General features: G+C 42.4%; 1 protein-coding gene across 1 annotated transcript in view; it reads right to left on the bottom strand.

Moving 5' to 3' along the window:
* Positions 1 to 22,337, bottom strand: part of DLEC1 (DLEC1 cilia and flagella associated protein) — a 33,723-nt gene that overhangs the window by 1,490 nt on the left and 9,896 nt on the right. The window contains exons 14-37 of the mRNA XM_030943317.1: positions 20,959 to 21,151; positions 19,029 to 19,087; positions 18,358 to 18,532; positions 16,975 to 17,068; positions 16,621 to 16,751; positions 16,153 to 16,311; positions 15,238 to 15,377; positions 14,841 to 14,994; positions 13,647 to 13,757; positions 12,494 to 12,624; positions 11,950 to 12,135; positions 11,796 to 11,854; positions 10,487 to 10,638; positions 9,876 to 9,979; positions 9,124 to 9,194; positions 8,298 to 8,446; positions 7,154 to 7,288; positions 5,785 to 5,907; positions 4,727 to 4,821; positions 4,556 to 4,640; positions 3,814 to 4,023; positions 2,751 to 2,912; positions 1,653 to 1,806; positions 932 to 1,052 (exon numbers count right to left, since the gene is read on the bottom strand). Coding sequence (XP_030799177.1) covers positions 932 to 1,052; positions 1,653 to 1,806; positions 2,751 to 2,912; positions 3,814 to 4,023; positions 4,556 to 4,640; positions 4,727 to 4,821; positions 5,785 to 5,907; positions 7,154 to 7,288; positions 8,298 to 8,446; positions 9,124 to 9,194; positions 9,876 to 9,979; positions 10,487 to 10,638; positions 11,796 to 11,854; positions 11,950 to 12,135; positions 12,494 to 12,624; positions 13,647 to 13,757; positions 14,841 to 14,994; positions 15,238 to 15,377; positions 16,153 to 16,311; positions 16,621 to 16,751; positions 16,975 to 17,068; positions 18,358 to 18,532; positions 19,029 to 19,087; positions 20,959 to 21,151 — 3,153 coding nt within the window. The remainder of the gene's footprint in view (positions 1 to 931; positions 1,053 to 1,652; positions 1,807 to 2,750; positions 2,913 to 3,813; positions 4,024 to 4,555; positions 4,641 to 4,726; positions 4,822 to 5,784; positions 5,908 to 7,153; positions 7,289 to 8,297; positions 8,447 to 9,123; positions 9,195 to 9,875; positions 9,980 to 10,486; positions 10,639 to 11,795; positions 11,855 to 11,949; positions 12,136 to 12,493; positions 12,625 to 13,646; positions 13,758 to 14,840; positions 14,995 to 15,237; positions 15,378 to 16,152; positions 16,312 to 16,620; positions 16,752 to 16,974; positions 17,069 to 18,357; positions 18,533 to 19,028; positions 19,088 to 20,958; positions 21,152 to 22,337) is intronic.

Here is a 22,337-nt window from a genome sequence, read left to right as displayed (position 1 = left end):
CTGTGTTGGGAATTCTTCTATGGAGTCCCACAGCTGAGCTGGTTGCTATACAGCAACATTTTTGCTTTCTGGTATTTCCAGGCATTTTCAGCCATGCTGATTAGTGCATTTTTCAGACAAAAAGAAGTGCTTCAGGCATATTCAGCAGAATTCCAGAAAAAATTTGGCAGTCAGGACCCTGGGGAGGCTTCTGGACCACCATGCTCCTCTAAGTAGGGACAGTTTAGTGCAGCTGCTCAAGGCTCCATCCCACTGCACTATCAGTGGCTCCAGTGATGGAAATCACTGGGTTGTGTTCCAAGGAGATGGGAGTTATGGCAATAACTCACCCACAGTTTGCTTGAAATTTCCCTGTCAGCAGTTTTCAGAGCTCACTGAAATCACTAGGATAGACTTATTTTAACTTGCTGCCACCATGTGATAACCTCCAAAAATACTTTGTAATGAAAAATGAGTTTTCTTACATGAGTTGCATCTCCCTGCTCAGAACAAAGAAATTAATGTCTTTGGGTCATCATAGAATCATGGAATGTTTTGGGTTGGAAAAGACAGCAAACCTCATCTTGTTCCAAGCCCCTGCCCTGGGCAGGAAAACCTTCCACTAGAACAGGTTGCTCAAAGCCTCATCCAGCCTGGCCTTAAACAGTTCCAGAGATGGGGCAGCCACAGCTTCTCTGGGCAGCCTGTGCCAGGGCCTCACCACCCTCACAGTGCAAAAGTTCTTTCTAACCTAACCCTGCCCTCTGGCAGTGTGCAGCCATTCCCCCTTTCCCATCACTCCAGGCCTTTGTCCCAAGTCCCTCTCCAGCTCTCCTGGAGCCCCTTTAGGCACAGCAAGGGGCTCTGAGGCTCCCCAGAGCTTTATCCAGGCTGAACAACCCCAGCTCTCTGTGAAGAGCACAATTTCAGTCACAATTACAGTTAACTGTACCTTGCAGCAAAGCTGATCTGTAGAATCTCTCTGGTAGGTGCCTCCCCTTCACGTGCCTCCAAAATGCCTTTGGTTGGGAAGATGGAAAATACTTGCAGGGCCTTTGGGCTTTTCTCTTCATCTGCAGTGGAAGGGGCAAATGTCAAACAAAGCCATACAACACCCTCTGTGTAAGTGTGCACACCAAGTAGCACTCATGGCAATGCATGTCTTTGCTGAGCAACTAACACATCGTGTCTCACACTGTCAGAGGGTTTCTGTGTGTGTGCCCAGGCTCTGTTTTCATCTTCCAATCAAGGGCAATGATCAGTGGTCTCCACATTGAAATAATAAGGCCCTGATCTTTCCTCTGGAGCCCATCTATTATTAACAGCATTAGGCTCATGCTCAAACTGAACCCATGAGGAGTTGCTGCTTCTTGTTGCCCCTCAGGACTGATTTATAAATGAGCAGAGCATGTCCAAGCATTGTGAGGGCTGAGACACAATCTTTTGGTTAGATGTGAAGTAACTGCTGAAATCAGTAGTGGGACAATAATGTCAAAAAAGGGAGGGGAAGGAGAGGAGGGAAAAAGGCCACATAAGTGAGAACAAAAGCAGACCGTGTTTGCGCCCAGGATCATCATATATTGCCCCTATATTGAGTGAGTGCATACAGTCTTAATAAAAACACTGAAGAGTGAAATTCTAGAATAAGGAAATCAATTGCAAAACCAGAATACCCAGCAAAGCAGTCCAGTAGCTTCTGCAGCCACTCCTGTTGTACAGGAAGACATGTTCTGTCTTGGTCTCTGCAACAAAGCAGGTCTGGAAATCAACACTGTCACAGGAGAGCTCCAGGACTGGCACAGTGAGATAGGCAGTCACTGGCACCAGCTGCAAAACAGGGGAAAGGGAGAAGAGAATAAAACCCACCTCAGTTTTATAGAGCTTTGGTAATTCCTGCTCTAGCTGGATCATTCTTAACCCCAATCACTGAATCAAGAATCATTGTTCTGTGTTCTTTCACAATAGAGTCAATTCCCATTCTAACAGCCTTGAGTGAATGAAGTTGTTGCTTGTGTGTTAGTTTTTTGGGATGGGTTTTCAAACCAGACACTGTGATCTTAATGAAGTAACACAGAGTGAACATTCTCATTTGTTTTTAGGGTTTTCTGTGGAACTGCAGACATTACAGCATCTCCTGGTCCCTCAGGACTGTGTATGGCCCACTGTGAGTCATTCAGTTTGTGCAGATTGCCCAAGGTTATGATTCACTTGACTGTATCTTAGGTATGGTGCTCAGTCTCACACAGGTCATGCCTCAGAAATACCTGGTGTGAAAAGAACACAGAAGTGCCTGCAGTGTGCTGGGTGCTGCAAGCTGGGAAGGGGTTACAGATTTCTGACTGGAAGGGATCATCTTTACATGCACCTGGGCTTTGACCACACTGCAGGAGCTCAGCAGACTCAGGAGCCTCTCCAGAAGCCCTTGGTTGCTGCAGGAGGCATTGCCTGGTGACTCAGGCATGGCTTGTTCCCTGAGACAGCCCTGACTCCTTTCTCAGAGTCATCCTGAGACTGGGTGTGTGGCCCTTTGAGTGTCACCCAGGCTGCCATGCAGAGCTGGGGTCCCAGGGTGTGACCCCAACCTGCACAGCCCACCTGGGAATCACCTGCAGAATCAGCAGAGAGCAATCCCACAGCCACTTGCTTTCCCTGGATGACCCCATTTACTCCAGAGGTGCCTGTAATTCAAGGCTGAGTAAATCCTAATCCAAGTCAGAGATGCTGCTGAAACAGCCCTTTCCCAGGGCCCAGAGACCCTGTCCTGACCTTACCTGGGTAGTGCAGTTACTGTGCTCAATGACCAGATTTTGATTGAACTTCAGCTTTCTCTCTCCATTCTCCAGCTGGAGCACTTGGCATCCAGGAAGCAGCTGGGTGTCTGGCAAATGCTGATACCTGAGTAACTCCAGATTTGTGTGGAATGACACTTGCACCTGTGGGAAGAGAAATCCTGATGACCATCACATAAGATGACAACTGTGTGCAGGAAATCCAAAGTACACAAAGGCCCAGGCACACATTTTCCCACTGGAACCCAAAGGTGTCATGCCAGCAGCCAAATTCCCACTGGAACAAAGCAATACAATTAAAGAAAAAAACCACAGCTACTTCCTATGAATCCAGTATACAGAGATAGAGTGTAAAGGTGAACAGCTGATCTCTGAACCACAGTGGAGAGAAACAGCCTCTAGCAAGCCAAAGGTTTTGAGTTCTTGAGGGTACAAATACCACGTTCCCAAAGCTGTCTTAAACATCTAAATCCTCTTTCTTCCCCCACATGCAGAATTGAGATGTGTGTGTCTCCATGTCAAAATGAACACAGCAGAATGAGAAGCACACTTCAAAAATGCAACTGTTACTCATTCTTTGCAGGTTACCTAATTCTCTACTCTGGGACTTCATTTCCTTTAATGTAATTTGTACACCCAAAACGAATCAAATTTTCCTCTCCTTGCACTGCCTGCATCTAATTTAAGGAAATGAGGGAAGACTGCAGTCCTTGGAAATCTTTTAATTTGTCCAATGTATATATGGCTGTTGATTAAAGTGAGCTGCAAACCCAAAGGGTTTTCTGCAGGAGTTTGCAACAGGTCAGAGTTGATGGGAAAAGCACATCAGGAACAGAAAAAGATTACTTGCAGAAAAAAAATACTCTGCACCTGCAATGTAGCAGGCAAAATGGCAGTAATTAGCATTTGCTAATACAGCACCATTTCCTCTGAAACTGGGAGATTTCTATGCCAGTTGCGTTTTTCTGTGGTTCCTCTGGGCCACACTAACACACCAATTACTAAACTCTCTAATCTGGCACAGGATTATTATTTTTGAGCCTACCAGCATGTTTTGCTGTGGATAAAGTACGTGTTGCAGTTGCTGTTTCCTTTCCTCCTTCTTGCTGTGGGATGTTCCAGTGCTCTTTTTGGGATCTGGGCTGGAGAGGCTGAAGGGCATAGAGGGTGTAGACAGAAAGAGCCTGAAGTAGAGCCGAACCTTGGTACAATTCATGAGTTTCAAACTCTGAGTAATTACTGCATCTGTCAAAACCTGGGGGAGAAATGATTCAGAACTGGTCAGTTTTAACTCCCTGGAGAAGTCTGTGTTGCTCTGTTTGGTCATGGAGTACCAGCAGGGATCTGAAGGATTTTACCCCAAAGCAACCCACTATTTTCTACCTATGTTACTCAACATTTCTTGAGTGAAAAACCAAAATAAAAGTAACATAATAAAGTCTTAAGTTTTCAAATGCCAAGGGTCACACAACTGAAGTGACTCATTTTGCTTTTGGATCTTCATGTCCTGAAAATCAGAACTTATTTTTCTACTTACAAACTCCCCTACAATGACAGAAACATTTGAATAAAACAGGCATTGTCTGAGCTCAGCTTTTCTTATTCCTGGTGAATAAGTGCTTGTATGCTTTTTTTTTTGTTGTTCCCTATCTTGTTATGTGCAATACAGAAAATGAGGCTACTGGTGATTAGGATGCATTTTCACAGCCATGTGCACACAGCTCTGAATTCTCCCAGCAGCACAGCAATACAAAGCAGCCAAATACATCAGTGTGGGAAATACTCACTCCAAAGAAAGGCTTGGCAGGTAGGAGATCACTCGCCACTGAATAAAACACCATTCCTCTGTCATGATCCATCTCCACTTCTAACCTGAGTGTAAAGAAGCAGGGCTGGTCACATCCCTGTCCCAGGCTGACCCCTGCCATGAGGGTGGCAGCTGTGACTGTGGCACTTACAGGGGATGTCTCAGGACAGCCTCCACGTGCACTCGGAGCGGTGGAGCTTCATAGCCATGGCTGTGCCGCACCTTGCTGGGCACCCTCCTTGCCAGCTGCCAACAAGATAGAAACAGAAATCCTGTGGGAAATGGCAGCACTGAACCTGAAATGCTGCTTGGAGCTGTCAGCCAAAATAGCATCCTGCATGGCAATGTAGTGCCTGTTTGTTAGGCATGATGGAACAGCAGAGGCCAAGCAGTAGCTGGACTCTGAGTGGCTGTGGGCGGTACAGATGCAAGGAAGGTTTAGATCAGATGTTGGGAAGAAATTCTTCACTCTGAGGGTGGTGAGGCCCTGGAACAGGCTCCCCAGAGAGTCTGTGGATGCCCTATCTCTGGAACCATTCAAGGCCAGGCTGGATGGCATGTGGAGCAACTTTTTCTGGTTAAAGATGTTGCTGCCATTGCAGGGGGTTGGAGCTAGGTGGTCCTTTCCAACTCATACCATTCCAGGACTCTATTATTCTACATTTCTTTCTTCAGGAATAAGGATTATTAGTGTTGTTTTTACTGAACATTCTACTAGCATTCATTCAGGTCACCTTGCACCTTTGCAACAATTAATGTCAGAGAATCACTGAGCCATTCATAAAACCCTGATCAAGCCTCACATCAGCAGTTGTTGAAGAGGAAGTTTCCCAGAGGAGAGATACGCTGTCCAAATTCACACAGGAAGGTGGATGCAGAGCCAGGAACAGGACTCAGCAGTCCTGAGTCTCACTTTCATTGTCAACTATTGTTATCAATAAAACCTGATGTTGTGATAGCATTTCAAACCCCTGGGCTTTTGTCTGGGGCAGCAGACCCCAGACAATGCAAGAAGATGGTGACATTCCCACCCCAGAATGCTTCCAAGCTCCAAGAGAAATGCAACAGATGAACAACGCTGGTTAAGGAAGGATGTACAGGATGGCAGGAACAGGACTGTTTACACAGACTGGCCAGGTAACAGCAGCCTGTACATAAATTACAGGAAGGGAAATGATATTCCCCTTTGGCCTTGCTGTGACAGTTTACCTTGTTGTCCAGGCTCATGAAGCCCAGCAGCAGCGCGTCACAGCACAGCTCAGCCTCGGTGTCCGGGATGACGAGCGGGGTGAAGGAGATGTAAACGTCGCTGCTGCCACCTCCTGGAACCACCTGCGGCCGGGAGAAAGTGTTCAGGGCACGGAGCCGCTGGGGATTGCACAAGAACCTCGGGACTCAGCTGCCAAAACTGAGTTGCACAAGCAGCATGCAATCCCCCGGGCACGGGCTCAGGCTTGCACGAAAATGCCAACATGCGACAGCCAAACTGACAATGACTTCAACTGCAAATATCACAGTGGCCACTTTTCAGCATCAACAGAGTTTAAGCACAGTCACAGACCAACTCTCTAAGCACACAAACATATGTACACATCTGTTTGTTTTTAAAAATACCCAGTTCTGCCCGCTCTTACTCCCTGGCTACCTCAGGTGATTATTCCACAACTTTCATATACGAAACATTTTTTGAAGAGTTACAAGTGTGAACTAAGAGTATTTTGCAGTTCAGTTTAGTCATGGCTATTTTTTAATTTTACATGACAGCAGGGAATGTAATCACATGCACTAGCCAGCTGCAGTGGATTTTCTGGGATTTACAGGTTGGCTAGATTCTGCTTTCTTTAGGTGAATTGTGCAGGTTAAATCCTGATATTGCTGCTGGCTACACCCCACAAAAGCTGACTCCACAGTGAGGCACTTGTTGTCTGACCTTTCTCAGCCTCAGCCACCTCAGAGCTGACTGCAGCTTCATTTCTGTCATAATTTATTTTATGTAATCTTTAGCTCATTTTAACTTGTAACTGAAACCCTTTAGCAAAAAAATATTTAAGAATAAAATTGGCACACTGATGTTTTGGGCAACGCTGTCACTCATAGCTATATCTTTCCAAAGCTGTCTTTATTTTGTGATATTCCTAAGGGATTGTGACACTGTGTATTTGCTCAACTCACTTGTGAAGCACTGTGGGTTACAATGGTTTATCCCATGAGTTATCTACAGAGCACCCCTTTCCAGCAGCCTGATTTCCAGCTCTGCATGTTTCCAAAGCTTCAGGCTGGCACATTTCACCATGCCAGCCCAAGTGAGAAGACCAGAGATGTCACTCTGGAGTACAACTAACACTTAAGTCCAGTCATCAGGTCACTGCTCAGATGTAGATAGGACACTTGCTGTCAACCTTGCAAACTCTTCTCATGATCATCTCCAAAGCCTTCCTTTCACTATTTAATAGTCTACCTCAAACCAAACTCAAAGCTACCTCCTTCTGCTTCTCTGTCTCCTCTGCCCTGCAGAAAATGTGCTAAAATTAAGCAAGAAGAAAATGTAAAATTAAGCAAAGAAAATGTAAAAGTTTACTATCTGCTTTGGAGCAATAGAGTAGGGGCTGTCTGCAGGCACCCCCTCATGAGGTCGGAGGAGTACAGTGATATTTTTCTCTCCTGCAGAATCCTGACTGCTGATTTCCATCTCTTTGCTGTCAGAACCTGGAGGCTGCAGAGACACAGGGGTGGGGAATGGTTAAAACTGTTACACTGCAAGGGAGGAATGTGAGTGATCTGCACGGGGAACTGCTCAGGAAGCATGGCCAGCTCCAGTTTCTTTCTGGCACAAGGGCTGGACACGTGGATGTGTCCTGTACATTAAAATTCTCATCCACAGAGTAGCTCTCCTGAAACTGCTCCTGAATTCCTTGGAAAATGTGTATGCCTGGGTCCAGTTCTACCCAATCATGACACCTCTGGCCCATTATACAAACCAGCTACTCTGGGGCAGTGCTGTTCCCTTTGTGCACAAGAAAGGTTAGAGCTCTGTTCAAAACAACTGTGCATGCTGAGCTGAAGCAGAGAAAATGTGATCTTAATATCTTTTGTGTGAAGCTTTTGCCAGAGAAATATACAATATCCTGGGGGATACCTTCTCCCTGTCACTCCCAGCCCCTCAAGACACTAAATTGCCACATTACAATCAAATCTCCCAATCTAATTTTAGCACTGGGATAAATACCTCCATATCATTAGCTGCAATTTGAAATTTGCAGGGTAGGTTCTGCTCCCTGACTACAGCACATGTTGACACCAGAAAGCACCCACAAGAAAAGCAGAGCCAAATTAAGGAATTTTAGTTATTTTAATTCTTTCATGTAGTAATGACAATAGTTTGTCAGTGACAGTATTTTAAATAGTATTTTTTAAGCTTTTTTAACACTTTTAAGGAGAGCTAATTGCTTATAGCTCTCTCTGGAAACAGATTGTTGATCCCCAAAGCCACCTACCCACATATTGTGTGTTTGACTGGGAGAGGAGCTGACATTTCTTTTAACAACCCAGCTCTTAGTTACAAGTTCTATCTCCTGTTATTGTTTTCAACCCTTCATGCCAAAAAACCCATCATGTATCTCAGCAGCAGTATAAGAAACAGCCTAAGAGCTGACCTCATCTGTGCTTTCCAGAGCTGGATAAATGCTCCCACAGGGAATGGCAGCTGCATCCAGCTTTAACACCACCTCTGACTCTGAGGTGCTACCATTTGATGCAGCCTCCTTTCCAGCCATGTCCACAGGAGGAAAAGGGTCTCCAAAGAGCACCAACAGGTCCACCAGCTTTTCATCATCTGGCTCTTGGTTGTAAACTTCCAAGTCCAGGCGGATGTCTGAATGGGAAAGGAAAAAAGGACAATTACTTCCAGTCAGTGAGGGCTCATGGCTTAGTTGGTACCAGAATATCAAGTAACACAACTGTGTCTGGCAATGGGATTTGTATTAAAATGTATCTCTTAGGTTTCCCATGTTTGCTGTAAATTAAAATTATTTAAGAGCTTGCTATAGTTTGGCCTAAATGATGTGTCCTAAATGATAATTTAAATAATTTCTATGTCCTAAACAATAATCAAAATAAACGATGAGTATTTTGTTTAGGCAAATGGATCTAGTAGAATTCAAAAAAAAAAGGTGATTGTCTTTGCTCTGAAAAGCTTACAATTTCACTGAAGAGCTAAAAAGACTAAAGAGAAGAGCCAGATGATGCCAGTAAAAGGCAGGTAGCACATCTGATTGACCAGGCTTAGTGTTGTAAGAAATCCATAAAAACAGGATGGAAAATCCTGAATTCCCACCATTTCAATGAGGGAAAACCCAGCTACACCAAGATGGGATGTGCAATTGCATAGTGGCAACTCATTGAGTCACTCTCTATTTTTTTTGCTAAAACCATCTTCATTAGGAAACAAGTATGCCTGTCAATTAACAGGCCAATGGGTCCTTCTACTTTTTTTTTCTGTAAGGAACACAATGAAAGCATCAATGTTTGCTGTACAAACGCCATCCTTACCAAAGGGAGTGGGATTGTTGAGTTGGACCCTCCGAAGCACAGGGGACCCTCCTGAGACTTGAGTGCCAAACCTGGACAGGGAACCTTGCTGTCAGTGCATGCAGAGAACAGAAGTGTCTGAAATCACTGCAGAGTTGTTTAAAAGTGGAAACTGATCTGCCTGCACTGGAGTGGCTCTGAGGTAAGGCATGGCCTACACTATGAAGTACAATATTGGTTTATTTTATCTGTCTCTTTTCTTTTTTCCCCAGTTTTTTCAGTTGTCTCAGACATTTCAGAGTAACCAGATGCAGTGCTGGGGTTCCCCAAAAACCAACCCTTACCCCTCATCCCAAGGTGCAGACACCATTTGCTGTAGGGGAGGGTTTAAACATTCCCCTGTTGACCTCAGGGCTGCATTTCTCCTGGTGCAGGTAAAGGGCCAGGGAATAATGAGCTGTGGGTGATGAGAATTGTCACCATGTGCCAGTTGCCATCTCCACAGAGCCAGATGAGGCTGCACTGGGTGAAATTCTACAACTGCAAGCCCAGAACAGAGACTGCTGGCAGACTTCAGCAGTCTTGTAGTGCAGATTATTTTCTAATTGTGTTGGCAGAGAAAAATATATTGAAGTTCTAGAAGCAGATATTGTGCTTTGACTGACACTTTGCTGGCCTTCTCATTATATCACAAGATGGAACAGGTGTGTGTGTTGGCTGCAGCCCATTGGTATTTAATTCACTGATTTGTCTGACAGTATTTTGCACTGTACCTGACAATGGGTGGCTCTGGTTTTGGTCCTGTCACCTGCAGGAAGATTGGACAGCCTTTCACAGTCATTTGCATAGGAATTAATTTAGGTTGTAAGTGTCCAACCTATTAAAATGAATTTTTGCTATTAGAATCAAGATAACACCTTAGTTCTCTGTGTTATGAGATTATGTTTTGCAAACTGATTGGATTTTCAAATATTTTTGACTAGTTTCCTTTGGCAACCTCTAATTTATATGCTAACAACAACTCTTCTCAGCAGGAGAATGCAATACCTCATGCATTTATCAGCTTTCCTGCTGCTTTTCTACACAACACAATCTATGGTATTGGTAGAGCAGAGCAGTGCACTGGCCAGCTCCCAAACAGATGTTACAAATCAAAACTACTCCAGTCATTTTCAAGGCACATGAAAACCTCCCAAAGAATAAACATGTCCCCCTAAAACCAAACAATTGTTCCTTACATATCATTGGAAGTCATGGTATAGCAAGAGCCATCCTGAATTTTTACAGAAGTCTAAAAAAACTGAAAAAGTATTTCTAACAGAAAGGCATCTGGGAAATATAATTAGTGTAAAATTTGCCATGGTAAAACCAAAACCCCACCTACCTTACAGACAAGGTTATCCTGGTACTCTCCCCACATGTTGTTGTAAGCTGCTATTTCTATGGTGAGCTGCTGGAAAGCTTCCAGAGTTCCTGTGGAAGGTTGGATATGGAAAGCTGCTCCCTTCCCCTGGGACAGCAACGCTGCTGCAAACTCTGAAGGAGCAGAGCAAAGAAGCATTTCATGAATTCAGAGGAAATGGAACAAAGTTAGTGTTTCAAAGAATACATAGGACCACAATTTTAGTTGCCTTTAATCAGCTTAACCTCACAGACTTAGAAACCCTGGGATCATTTACTCAGCTCATCTTTATACCACTTTACCCAAGTTCCCTTCTGCAGTGGGTCTTACTCTGTTTTTTAGACTAAGTGTCTTGCCCAGAATATTTTACAGCAGGACAACCCTTCCAACAACCTGATCCAGAACTCTCTGGGATATGCAAGGCACTAACTGGTTACCTGAAAAAATCTGAGAAAAACAGGCTGGGATTTGTGTTGACTGTTTCTTGTTTACTAGCAGCTGCCTGTTTACCTCAATGTGCTCTTCCATGCAAAGAATTAATTACAAAGAGCAAAGCCTTGCCACATTCTGAGTCACCTAGGCCTGCATGGAATCTGTCAGAACAGCATTTTTCTAATCTTAAGCACTAATTCAACAGCTGAAAAGCTCTGTCTGTGGAACAGATACCAAACTCTATGGCAAGGTACCAATATGTGCAAGTTTTATTTTGGATACAGAAAACACATCCACACTTCACAGCTTTTTGCTCCCATTTCCTCCCTCCCTCTCTCCCTCAGTCTCATGTGGCTGTAAATATTATCATTTTTCAGTACAACACATCAGAAATGACAGATGGGGCTGTGCTGTAGCTTTCCACAGTGGGGAAGGTATGGTAAAGGGTTTGAGGGAGAAAAACTTGCTGCACTGGTACTGGAAAACTGTGTGGGAGAGAAATAGCCAAACATTCTGCATGTCATCCATCCCATGTGCTGGGAGTGTTCTGGGAGTGGACTGTCACCAGAATTACCAACTTTGTTTCATACAAAGTTGTTTGTTGTTTGCAAGAAAAAGATGAAGAAGAGAGAGAAAGAAAGGGGGGAGAAAGGAGAAAAAAGCAGAAGAGGAAGAGATTGACCTAATGCTTATACAAGGTGGGCTTTCAAACTCAGGAATGAACCGAGGAATTAAGTAATTTAACAGTTTAGACTTCACCAGATACTCCAACAATGAGAAGATGTGCCTGACTGGCACATTTAGTGCTGGCATTCAGCTGGCTTTCACCTTCTCTCCACTGAAGAGATTATTTTCATACCTGACTTTACTTTCCTGGCTGCATGCTCTGTGACAGGCCCCCTTTTTTTCACCAGGTAGCTTGGAGAGCATGAAAAAAAAAAATTAATCTGATTTCAGGTTTAAACCAGATCTAAATTAGCATTTGAGTCATTATGCAGAACAGAAGGACTTACGGGCAGGCTCCTTGTTCTGGAGACACCAAACAGGCACTAAAATACTCAGCTTCCAGTGTGAATGGAGCACTGATTGCTGTGTGATTTGTTAGAATCAGCTGATGCTTTACAACATCTTTGACTGCAACTTCAGACCCAAAGTCCAAAAGAAGCTCACATGGGCTTTGTGGCATTTCTCCTTCATCACTGCCAGAAAAAATAACAGTAGTATTTAGACATGGGTCTTATTTTCTTATGCCACAGATGATTTCAGGAGATTTAAAAATGTGCAACATGTAATGTGGCTGTGATGCACAGTGTAAAAGGACCATGCAGGCTATGACTTTTGCCATCAGCATTTTCTGCTTTTCATTTTTTCACTTCTACCCCTATAAGGATTTCTTTGGGGTCAGATTTTTATCCTGTATAACATGCCAGTCTACCAAATTAAAGACATATTTACTTATATGAAAAGATATGAAAAGATATAAAGATAAGCATGTTCCAAAATACAGTCATCATTCTATGTATCAGAAAAATGAAACAAAATTCAGTCAGATATTACTTGTCAGCTCCACTGCCAGAAGGTACTGAGTATGTGACATGAAGTCCCTTGACTTCTCCAGAAATGCTCAGGAAGAGGGGTTCAGTCATGTCTTCTATGCTACAGCAAAGTGTGAGGTCTTTCAGCTCACCCTGAAAAGCAAAGAATCAAGTTTCCTTGTGAATGAAGCATGTATCACAGAGGCAGACTCTTTATGGTATTTATTTTTAAAAGGTGTGCAAAATTCCCCGGATTAAACCCAGAACAACAGAATTATGAGAAGTTTTACTGAATCGTTTTCAGTGCATTTTCTGCAGCATCAGAGCTGCTTAGAAGGCAGCACTGAGGTAAAAATTTGTGGCTGCTTCTCAGCTTTGTACCTGCAGCTGTCTGTGAGCCTAAAACTGCTTCATTACTGATTTCTGACATAATTCCTATGCTCCAAGCATTGAATCATAGAATCATTTAGGTTGGAAAAGAGTTCTAAGATCATTGAGCCCAAACATTAATCCAGCACTGCCAAGGCTACCACTAAACCATGTTCCCAAGTGCCACAGATACATAATTTTAAATAATAACTCTGATAGTGCTGAACACCTACTTTTAAGCAAATAAATGAAACTTAAATCTCCAGTGACTGTAATGGGAACTAAGACACCATATCTATAGGAAGATCCTGTATTTAGCTGCTTTAGCTCAGCTATTTGAATGCCCTTGTAAAGTATTTTTCTGAATTACTGGAGTCTGTAAGCTCTACTTTTAGGGGCTCTGTAAGGCCCTTTTAAGTTTTCAAATATCAAAATGTTATGAGCCTAACTGCATTCAGAAAACCAAATATACACTGTATACACTCTGCTCCATATCATTCCAGATAATCCAAAGTGAGGATTTGTATGCTCCAAGAAGAGTGATAAGCATTAAGAGCAATTGTACAGGACTTCAAGAAAGGAAGAAAACAGGAACAGCTGAGATATAAAGAAACAGGGTAGAAACTGCACACCATGTTCACTTCTTTAATTCTTGCCTTCAACTGTGGTACCTCTAAAGCAAAGCCACTTCAGAGATATTGTATGGGAAAAAGAGCACGGGGTTTTGTACACAGAATTCCTTCCTTTTGTCAGATGGAGGTGAGATGAAAATACTTTTATAAAAGTGCATCAGTTTGTAAACTTACCACAGTGTTAGCTGACAGCTCTATGCAGAATTCCCTCTCTTCATTTGGGCCTAAGGTGCCACTGGCAGGGGACACCACGATGGAGCAGGAGTCTGCCTGGCTTCCAATGGGCTGCCAAACAGAAAGGACACTCAGCTCATGCTGATTCCCTCACCCTGTCTCTTCTGAAAACACCAAGCTATTCTCAGGATTAGGACACTCTCAGGCAGCAGCACCTACAGTTTGTCAAGACTGGCTTTACAATTCCCCATGATAAGATGCTCATGCCTACATTCACTCCAGTAACTTCAGGTGCCCAGCTGAGGCTGCTGGGCTGGGAGCAGAGCCACTCCCATCCCTCTCACAGTCTCAGGCCTTTCCAGGATGAACCAATCTATCTGATATCAGAGCAGAATCCCTGATGTGCCCCATCTCTCCACTACAGAGGTGGGGGAGACACAATCCTGGTGTTGGCACCTTCCCTAAGTGACCAGCATGGAATGTACCCAGGGCTTCCACTCATTTCTTCACACATCAACATCACACATCAGGAAAAATGCTCTACATATTCCTCCCAGGCTGCAGATGTTCCAAAGTGTCTTCCTGTAGGTCCTATACCATGCACATGCTCTGTTAGGATCCCTTGGGCACCTGAGGACATCTGGAGTGGCACTGAGTGCTTTTATGTAGAAATTTGAGCTGAACTCTGGATGTCAGATGTGATGAATGCCAAATCTGAATGACCAAGGCACTGACAAATTTCCATTGACTGAAAAGAGAGTTCAGACACAGCTTAAATACTGACACTAAATCTGGGGCTCCTACTCTGTAAGCTGAATGCCAGCCAGAATGTGAAATTTAAGCAGAATTCAGACACAATTCAAAAGCACCATAATTTCTTTGTTTTCCTAAATTAAGTGCAAACCCTAAACTGCTATGGTACTTTGTTTAATACCCTGGTAGCTTTACATACTATGACCCCTCACATCTGCTCATCCATTTTCCCAGGGATCCACAGACAGAACATAATGACATCAACTGGTAATTAATCTCTTAATAAAGGTCTAAAGCTGAAGTTCTGCTCCCAAGCCAGTAAAACAGAACACTCAAAAGATACATCAGAAAAGCTTTTAAGAATAGTCATTATTTGTATTTCCTACAGAAATTGCAACTTCCATCCCTGCTGTATTCTTCACCCATTAGAAGAGCATTTACCTTTCCCCATAAGTATTTTGCTGGCAGCAGTGTCTGGTTAAAAAGTTTATTGGTTGCTTTGACAGGAACTCCAGTATAAATTTCATTGAATACTAGATGACTAGTTATCAGGCACACTTGGGGGGTCTGAACTTCAACAAAAACAGGAAGATGACTGGAAATAAACACACAGATGGTCTATTGTTATTGTTAATGAAACGTACTAGACATAAAACAGCATGCTGGGAAGAATGATGTTTATGTTTATTTAGCAATATTAGAAATTTGATAGTTCATTGATAGGTTACACAACCCCACTGTGAGTTCATAGTTTTGTTGTAGGAGAGAAAACTACCTGAAGTGAAAACCAGATGTGAACCTCAGGAAAAACAAAACAAATGTTGCTTTTCCTCCTTACCTTCCTTCCCCATTTTGCACCTCCAGTTCCAGCACTGTCTGGAGACGCTGGCACTGCAGTGATGTGAAGTGAACTGAAACTGTGCACAGACCCAAAGGAGGAATTTCTCCAGCTGATGGCTGGATGGTGAAGGTGGATACCTGGGAGAGGAGAGAGGGAACAAAAATTTTTTTGACATGTGCAAAGCAAGGGTAAAATGTTGAAGCCACACAATCTAATTAGGGCTCCCAAGTGTCTAATTTTTCCTCAGATGTGTCCTTTCTCTCTGCCCCTCAAGTCCCACCTGGGCTGATGTCAGGAAGCACAGTGGCAGCTTTGGGAAAGCCTGGCTACACAAGGAGGCAGGGCCTTGCTTCAGTCAGAGCCAAGGGCACAGCAGGGTCAGCTGTGCATGGACTGACAGGGAACATGAAGAAGGAATCAGCCTCAGCAGCAGCACCTGCTCCCAGGCAGCAGCAAGGTGCCACAAGTGAGAAAGGTTCTTGGACAGAAGGGTGAGGAAGGAGGGTTGGGAGAGTGGACACAGGAAGAGCATCAGCAAGGAGTAGGGGCTCAGATTCTTGTCCAAGATGCTGATGTGGGTGTGAGGGAGGAGTGTTCAGCAGTCTCAGCTCTACTAAAGCCTTGAACTCTTACTTATAGCAGCAGCAGCTGAAATAATTGTCATTCAGGAAAGAATCTGTGTCTCTTTGGATCAGGCTGGCAGGGGATTTGTAATAAAGGGAAATAGAGAAAAATTGTAAAGAAGCATTCAATCTCAAAAGAACTCATGCACTTATGAAACTGTGCTGGACTAGTTTTGTAAGAAGTCACAACAATTAGAACTTCTGATAGCTGGAATGAATAATACAACTCCTAAGCAGAAGAAATAAAATAACTAAGGAGGGACTACAGCCAGCTGTAGCAGTGACTTACCTCTTCATTCCTTTGAGCTAGGAAAACCTGGCTTTCTTGCATCCTCCACTGTGCTGGCACCTGAGAGAGATTATTAATCTCAAAGGTCCTTGACACAGTCTCACCCTGCTTAGTCAAACCAAACCGGAGTGATGGAACATCAATACAAAGAAATGGACCCTAGGACAGCAGAAAGGAGACATCAGAATGGACACCTCTGCCAAAACTGCCTCAGTAAGAAACATGTCATTATCTAGGATTAACATTTGATTTCACAGAGAACATCAGAAAGTAAATGCACTGTGTAATGCAGAAATATTCTGTGTGTCATGGGAATATCAACATTGACTCAATAGTCACTACAGCAAAAATAACTCCTGTTTGTCACCACTTACGATTTCTCAAGCCACTGAGAGGCAAAAAAAGCTTTATTTGGACAATGGCCAGGCCACACAGCTCATCCTCCTGCAAGCCTGAACTGCTCCTTACCTTAAAAGCAGCCTCAATATGCAGCATAACTGGCTCTGGACACAGCTCAACATGACATAGCAGGTTACGGCTGATGACCCCGGGTTTGCTCCCAGAAATTGCCAGGACAAATTCACAGCATTTATTCACATCTAGAAGAGAAAACACCAGGCTTCTGTCTCACTTTTATGTAAAAAAACACCTGCTTCAAGCATGAAGCTACTGAAATCAAGTTAAGTCTCCTGCTGGTTCCACAGGGCTGGAGATCTGGTAATTTTTCAGTTGGCACTATAGTGCTCTGTGACTATCATAAACTGATATAATCAATTACTGTCTCTTTCATTAATTACAGCTTTCAAGTCACAGAAACTTTACCTATGACACCAGTACGAGGTTCTACTTCGATGATCTCACAGTCTGTGATTTTCTCCCATGTGTACTTGATCAATGTTTTACTGTTGTTCCACAGCTGAAACAATTAAAATCAATGAGACAATTAAAATCAATGAGACAATTAATGCACTTTAAGCTTTCAGAGCAGCAAGTCAATTTGCTGAGAGCACTGATACACTGCAAACTGGGTTTTGAGTCATCATTTATTTCACAGTGTCTCCTTCACATAGGTGAAGGTGTTCCCTCAAACCTGAAGAGAATCCATTAACAATTAATTCCAAGAACATGATCATATTTGAGACTCTTAAACTTCCCCTCTATTTTTCAAAAATGTAACAGAATTTCTAAACATAAACTGAAAATCTTTTGAGTGCAGCTTTCTTTTTTTTTTCCAAAGGCTCTGTTTGTGAGGGACATGCAAGCTCTTGAAATGTTTGGCCTGCTCTTCAGATCTAGTCAAAACATTATTTCTTAACTACAGCGAATAACTTTGTTCTCAGAAGAACAATTATCTCTAAGCACAGTTCAAATTCTTATCTTTTTAAGACTAAAAAACAACAATTGGAAACTGCAAAGGATGTTGTTATATCATCAGTAAGTGGCTTAATTACATCTATCACATGTGTAGTTATACTGGGTTACTGGGAAGTATGAAATGGCTGCCTTAATTATTAAAAAAAAAAGTTCTAGGGAGAGAAATCTTAAAACCAAAGGCTGATTAGCAGGATCTCTAAGAAAAAATGGGAAAACTATTAACTGGGAAATGTCTTCCTGCCTGGCTCTTGCCAACAAGCCTTTTTTTCCCAAGTGAGTCTAAGATCAAAAGGATCCCGATCTGTAGTGAAGGGGATGCTGTGTGAGGGGACAATTGCAGCAGCATTCTGTCCCAGAATGGCCAAAGAGAAATTACCAGAACCTGCAGGAAAGAATAGCATCTAGTAAGCTGCAGCATGTGTGATTTTTGTAGCTCTTCTGTACTTCCTGTAGTTCTTTACATGAACAGTGCCTTAGTTATGAACTAATTTAATCATCCATTGACTATTTCTCCCAGCAGGAAAACTTTTACACTACAGGAGTGACAAAGTGATAAGCAAGAGGTTAGTGACCCAAAAAAACATTGAGAAGGGTCAAACTCTGTGGTATCAAACTGGAGAGATGAAAAAGGAACAAAGGCTGCTGCCTGGAGTGAAGGGCTGAGCAGGCTGGGTAGGGCACTTGAGTGCAGACCCTTCTGGATCCATGGCCTCCTTTAAAAACATTTCATGAAAACTAAAATAACAATGACTGTCTGATATCTTCTAATAATACCTATGACATCCAGTGACACAAAGCACATGACAACAGTGAAGTGAAAAGCACACAAACCTTAAATTTTTTCTTGACATTTACACCAATGAAATTTTCTCCAGGGATAATAATGGCATATGGTTCCAGAAGAAGATTGTATGGTTCTGTTGAGCCTTTAACTTCAATTTTCAGTGCTATTACATCCTCTACTCTGCATTCTGGGATGTTTCGAAGCATCCTCTCTTCTACTAAACTTTGGGAGGAAATATGGTAGAATCATTAAATATGTTAAACCTGTGTTAAATTGGATCCTGTCTTTTAATTGTCAGATCAAAACTGATAACCATCACAACTTTCTCAAGTACAGACTGCCTGTGGGCAATTAGCTCAGCCAATTAAAAACTTCATTATACTTTAAGGTATTCTAGTTGTCAGAGTCTGTCCATGAACAAGTATATAAGTGAAATACTGCTGTGACAAGGAGTAACAGCAGGAAACCCTGGAAAATAGGCAGACAAAATGACAGTATTATCTTTTTCCAAGAGAGGAAAAGCTAGGGCCAGGCATGTGTCCAGGCATGGGGGAGGATATCAGAGATGCTCTTTGTACCACAACTACTTGTGCAGATAATATTCTTTATACTTGTCAATCCATCATCACCAGAAAGAAGAAAAATCCCAGTAACTTAATGTAATAGCACAGACAAATTGTGGCCAATATATCTTACTGGGAAATGTTTCTCAGCTTACCAAGGTGATTCTGGGGTGTCCCTCACTACCATCTGCAGCACACTGTGGTAACTCTTCAACTGCACAGATGAAGGAGAAAAGGATTTTAGTGTCAAGTAATCATTTATGTTGAAGATCAAAAAAGATTGAAAAGTGGTTTACATGTAAAGGATAAATGATCCTGATGTTGGTAAGGGGGACTATTTACAGACACAAATGAGATGGGGCTGCTGTGGAAAGCACCTCGAGCTGTTTATTTTTCAGCATCAGTCTCATTACATGATTACGACAATGGGAAGATGCCAGCAGCTCACAATCCAGGCAGCAGGCCCAAAACAATTAATGTTACAACTTACTTTATAAGCTTCTTGACCAATCACACAAAGCAAAAGCACACTGACAGTAGTTCTATCCAACCACTATAAGCACACGTACCTTTGGTTAAACAATGCTTGCTTATTTCAAATACAATACCTGCTTGTAAGCCTTAAAACACAACCCACAGAGCTCCATTATTAAGCTTTAACCTTCCTAATATCTTGCTAGATAAACTTTCTGCAGCTTAGAGAGCTACTCAGACAAGCGTTAATACACAGACCATTGTTCTATTTGCCCTTGCTTTTTCCACAGTTTAAATAATTTTTCTGCTGACCTATCTCATGGCTGCTGCTTTAGCTCTACTCACAGTTCTGCTGTATCTGAGGCCTGCCTTTTGCAGCTTTCCCCAAAACCCTTGAATTTTCCCTCTAATTTTGTGAATTCCCATAACCATCAGAGTACTAAGCTCTGATAAACAATATTCAAACTCTGGAGTTACTAAAAGAAAACATGTTTGACTGCAAAACATTAAGCCAGATTCTGATCTCATGGTGTATGGTTCCAAGAAAAATACTCATTTTTGACATGCCTGTTATTATTTCCCCTGTATATTGCATACTACACACAAGCATCTGCAAAGGCCCCTCAAATTAAGCTCAGTACTGCTGTACTAATTGAGAAGTTTCTTCTAACTGCTCCAGAGTATTCAGCTTAATTGACCATCAATCTGATCTTGAGTAAGAAACATGGCTTTTCCATCATGGGAAGAGAATGCCTTCTGTATTCTAATGGAGGGGGGGAAAGAAACACAGAAGCAGGCCTTAAATCTGAAGGGCTATGCAAAAGCTTCATTTGTTTGTAGACAGACACTAATTTTGATGTATATTTTAGTTCAATATATATTCTATGAACTAATTATTTTTAAAAAGCCAGGTAGTTTCTCTTCCATACATACTTGAGGTATTTCTTATGTCTGCCAATCAACACTGCATGGGACATTGCCACTCTTGGGCTTTCTTTGGATCAGTGAACTCATGCTCCTTATTTACAGGGGAGCAGAAACTGAGAGAACAGCATTCTCTGGGATAACTGAATTCCAACATCCTTGCACCCCTCTTACCCACAGCTGCACACAGCATTTCTCTGCCAAAGGCTCCCACTATCCCCTTAATTCACCACTCAGCTGTTCATAGGACCCATTTCAGGCCAAAAAAACTACAGCTGGAAACAGTTTAAATAATCAGTGTTTGTTAACCAACTTATTTAGGCTGGAGTAGGTACAAGGCACATCCCCCAAGAAGAGGGGAAGGGTCAGGAGCTGGTGGAGGAGCTGATAGAGAGTGAGGGTGGTAACTACACCAGCCAGCACAGCTGCAGTATGAGGATGTGTCCACAATTTCAGTGTAAAATTAACTGTGTCCAGTCAGTCCCCAAAATTACATGAGATCAGAAACTGTCTCACATTTTGCAGTCAAAACATGTTTTCTTTCAGTAACTTTCTACATTTTGAACACAGTTTATCAGAGCATAGTACCAGCTAATTAAATTTAATTTAGAAAAGTTGCACAGCAAGGATTTTATGACTTGAATACACAGCTGGAGTTTGTAGATAGGAAGGAATCACAAGCCATACCTCCTGTGGAGCATAAGTGAGAATAAACTCATGATCTGCATAGGGAAGCAAAACTCCCTGCTTAGGATTTAGGGAGAAGGCTGACTCTGGGTCTTGATTGTTATTGACCTCTGTAAAGTCTGCAGTTTCTTCTGGTATTAATGGTTTCAGATTAGGCTTTGTTATCTGCCAGAAGAAGGGAAGTTCTAGGTTGCTGCAAAGAAGTCAATAAACAACAGAAAAGCTATGATTAAAAAATCAGGTATTTTTGAGTAAAATATATTAAGAAAATGTTCAGATTCTTTTTCCAGGTAGGAAATTCCTCTCTTTACAGATTACAGGGGTTTGACTTCCCAGTTTTTGTGAGTCACAAAGCTGCTGAGGCATCATAGAGTCAGAGTATATAAATCATACAAAGAACACGCTAATACGTGAAAGTAAATTCCATAAATGTGTAAGATATCTTAATGCTTTCTTGCCTTATTTGAACTTGTCATGTAATCCAGGTTTTAGAAACTCTGCAATTCTTTTTTCAAAGATCTGGGATGAACAGGACCATTCCTGCTGACACCAGTACATTTGCCTTGGATCACTGCTGATGCCCTACATCACATTCTGAATTTAATCCAAATGCAAGATGTGGTCTTAACATGTCAGCAAACACAATGGCTCCATCTAAAATTACAGCCATGGCTCTGCCCCACTCTCTGCAATCCAGAAAAGGTTGCTTAACTAGGTTGTTTCAGCAGAAGTGTACTCCATGGAATGTCTTCATGGGTTTGAGAATCTTGCTCATGCTGACCTCAAAAATTCTGCTTTAGTAAGGGGAAGGAAGGACACTGGAATTTGAAAGTATCACTGATAAAACTGGATGCTTACAATTTCTTGTATCACTTTCTGCAGCAGAAAGAACATTTCTTCTTCCTGCTTCTATATAGTTTAGTCTCAGCCTGGCCAGCTTTGTTTTATACAAATGCTGACACCAGATGTGCAGGGAGTGCTGTGGTGACTATAGCTCAGAGAAAACGTGGAAATTGGCACAGTCACATCCTTTGTCAGTTTACAACATCCAGTTCACCAATCACACTTTCTTTACTCAAACATCAGCCTGTTCTGGCACTATGCATGTGTGATTTCCAGGCCACAAAATAAACTTCCAGATATTCACTGCTTGCAAACAGCAATTTATATTAATGGTCCTAAGTGACCTGCTCACTGCTGTGATGGTCTACAGCCTCTATATGCTGCTATCATGCACAAGTGTATTTCTGTTAAAGTCTGATTGATTCTGAGCAAAATCAGGATGCCACTATGTCTAGTATGGTGTCATTGTCCATAAGGACACATTAGTTGACTTCAAATTGAATTTATATTTAAATTTGTAAGGACTCTGTAATAGC

The sequence above is a fragment of the Camarhynchus parvulus genome, chromosome 2 (assembly GCF_901933205.1).
Source record: "Camarhynchus parvulus chromosome 2, STF_HiC, whole genome shotgun sequence".
NCBI lineage: Eukaryota > Metazoa > Chordata > Aves > Passeriformes > Thraupidae > Camarhynchus > Camarhynchus parvulus.
This window is presented reverse-complemented; position numbering and strand designations above follow the sequence as displayed.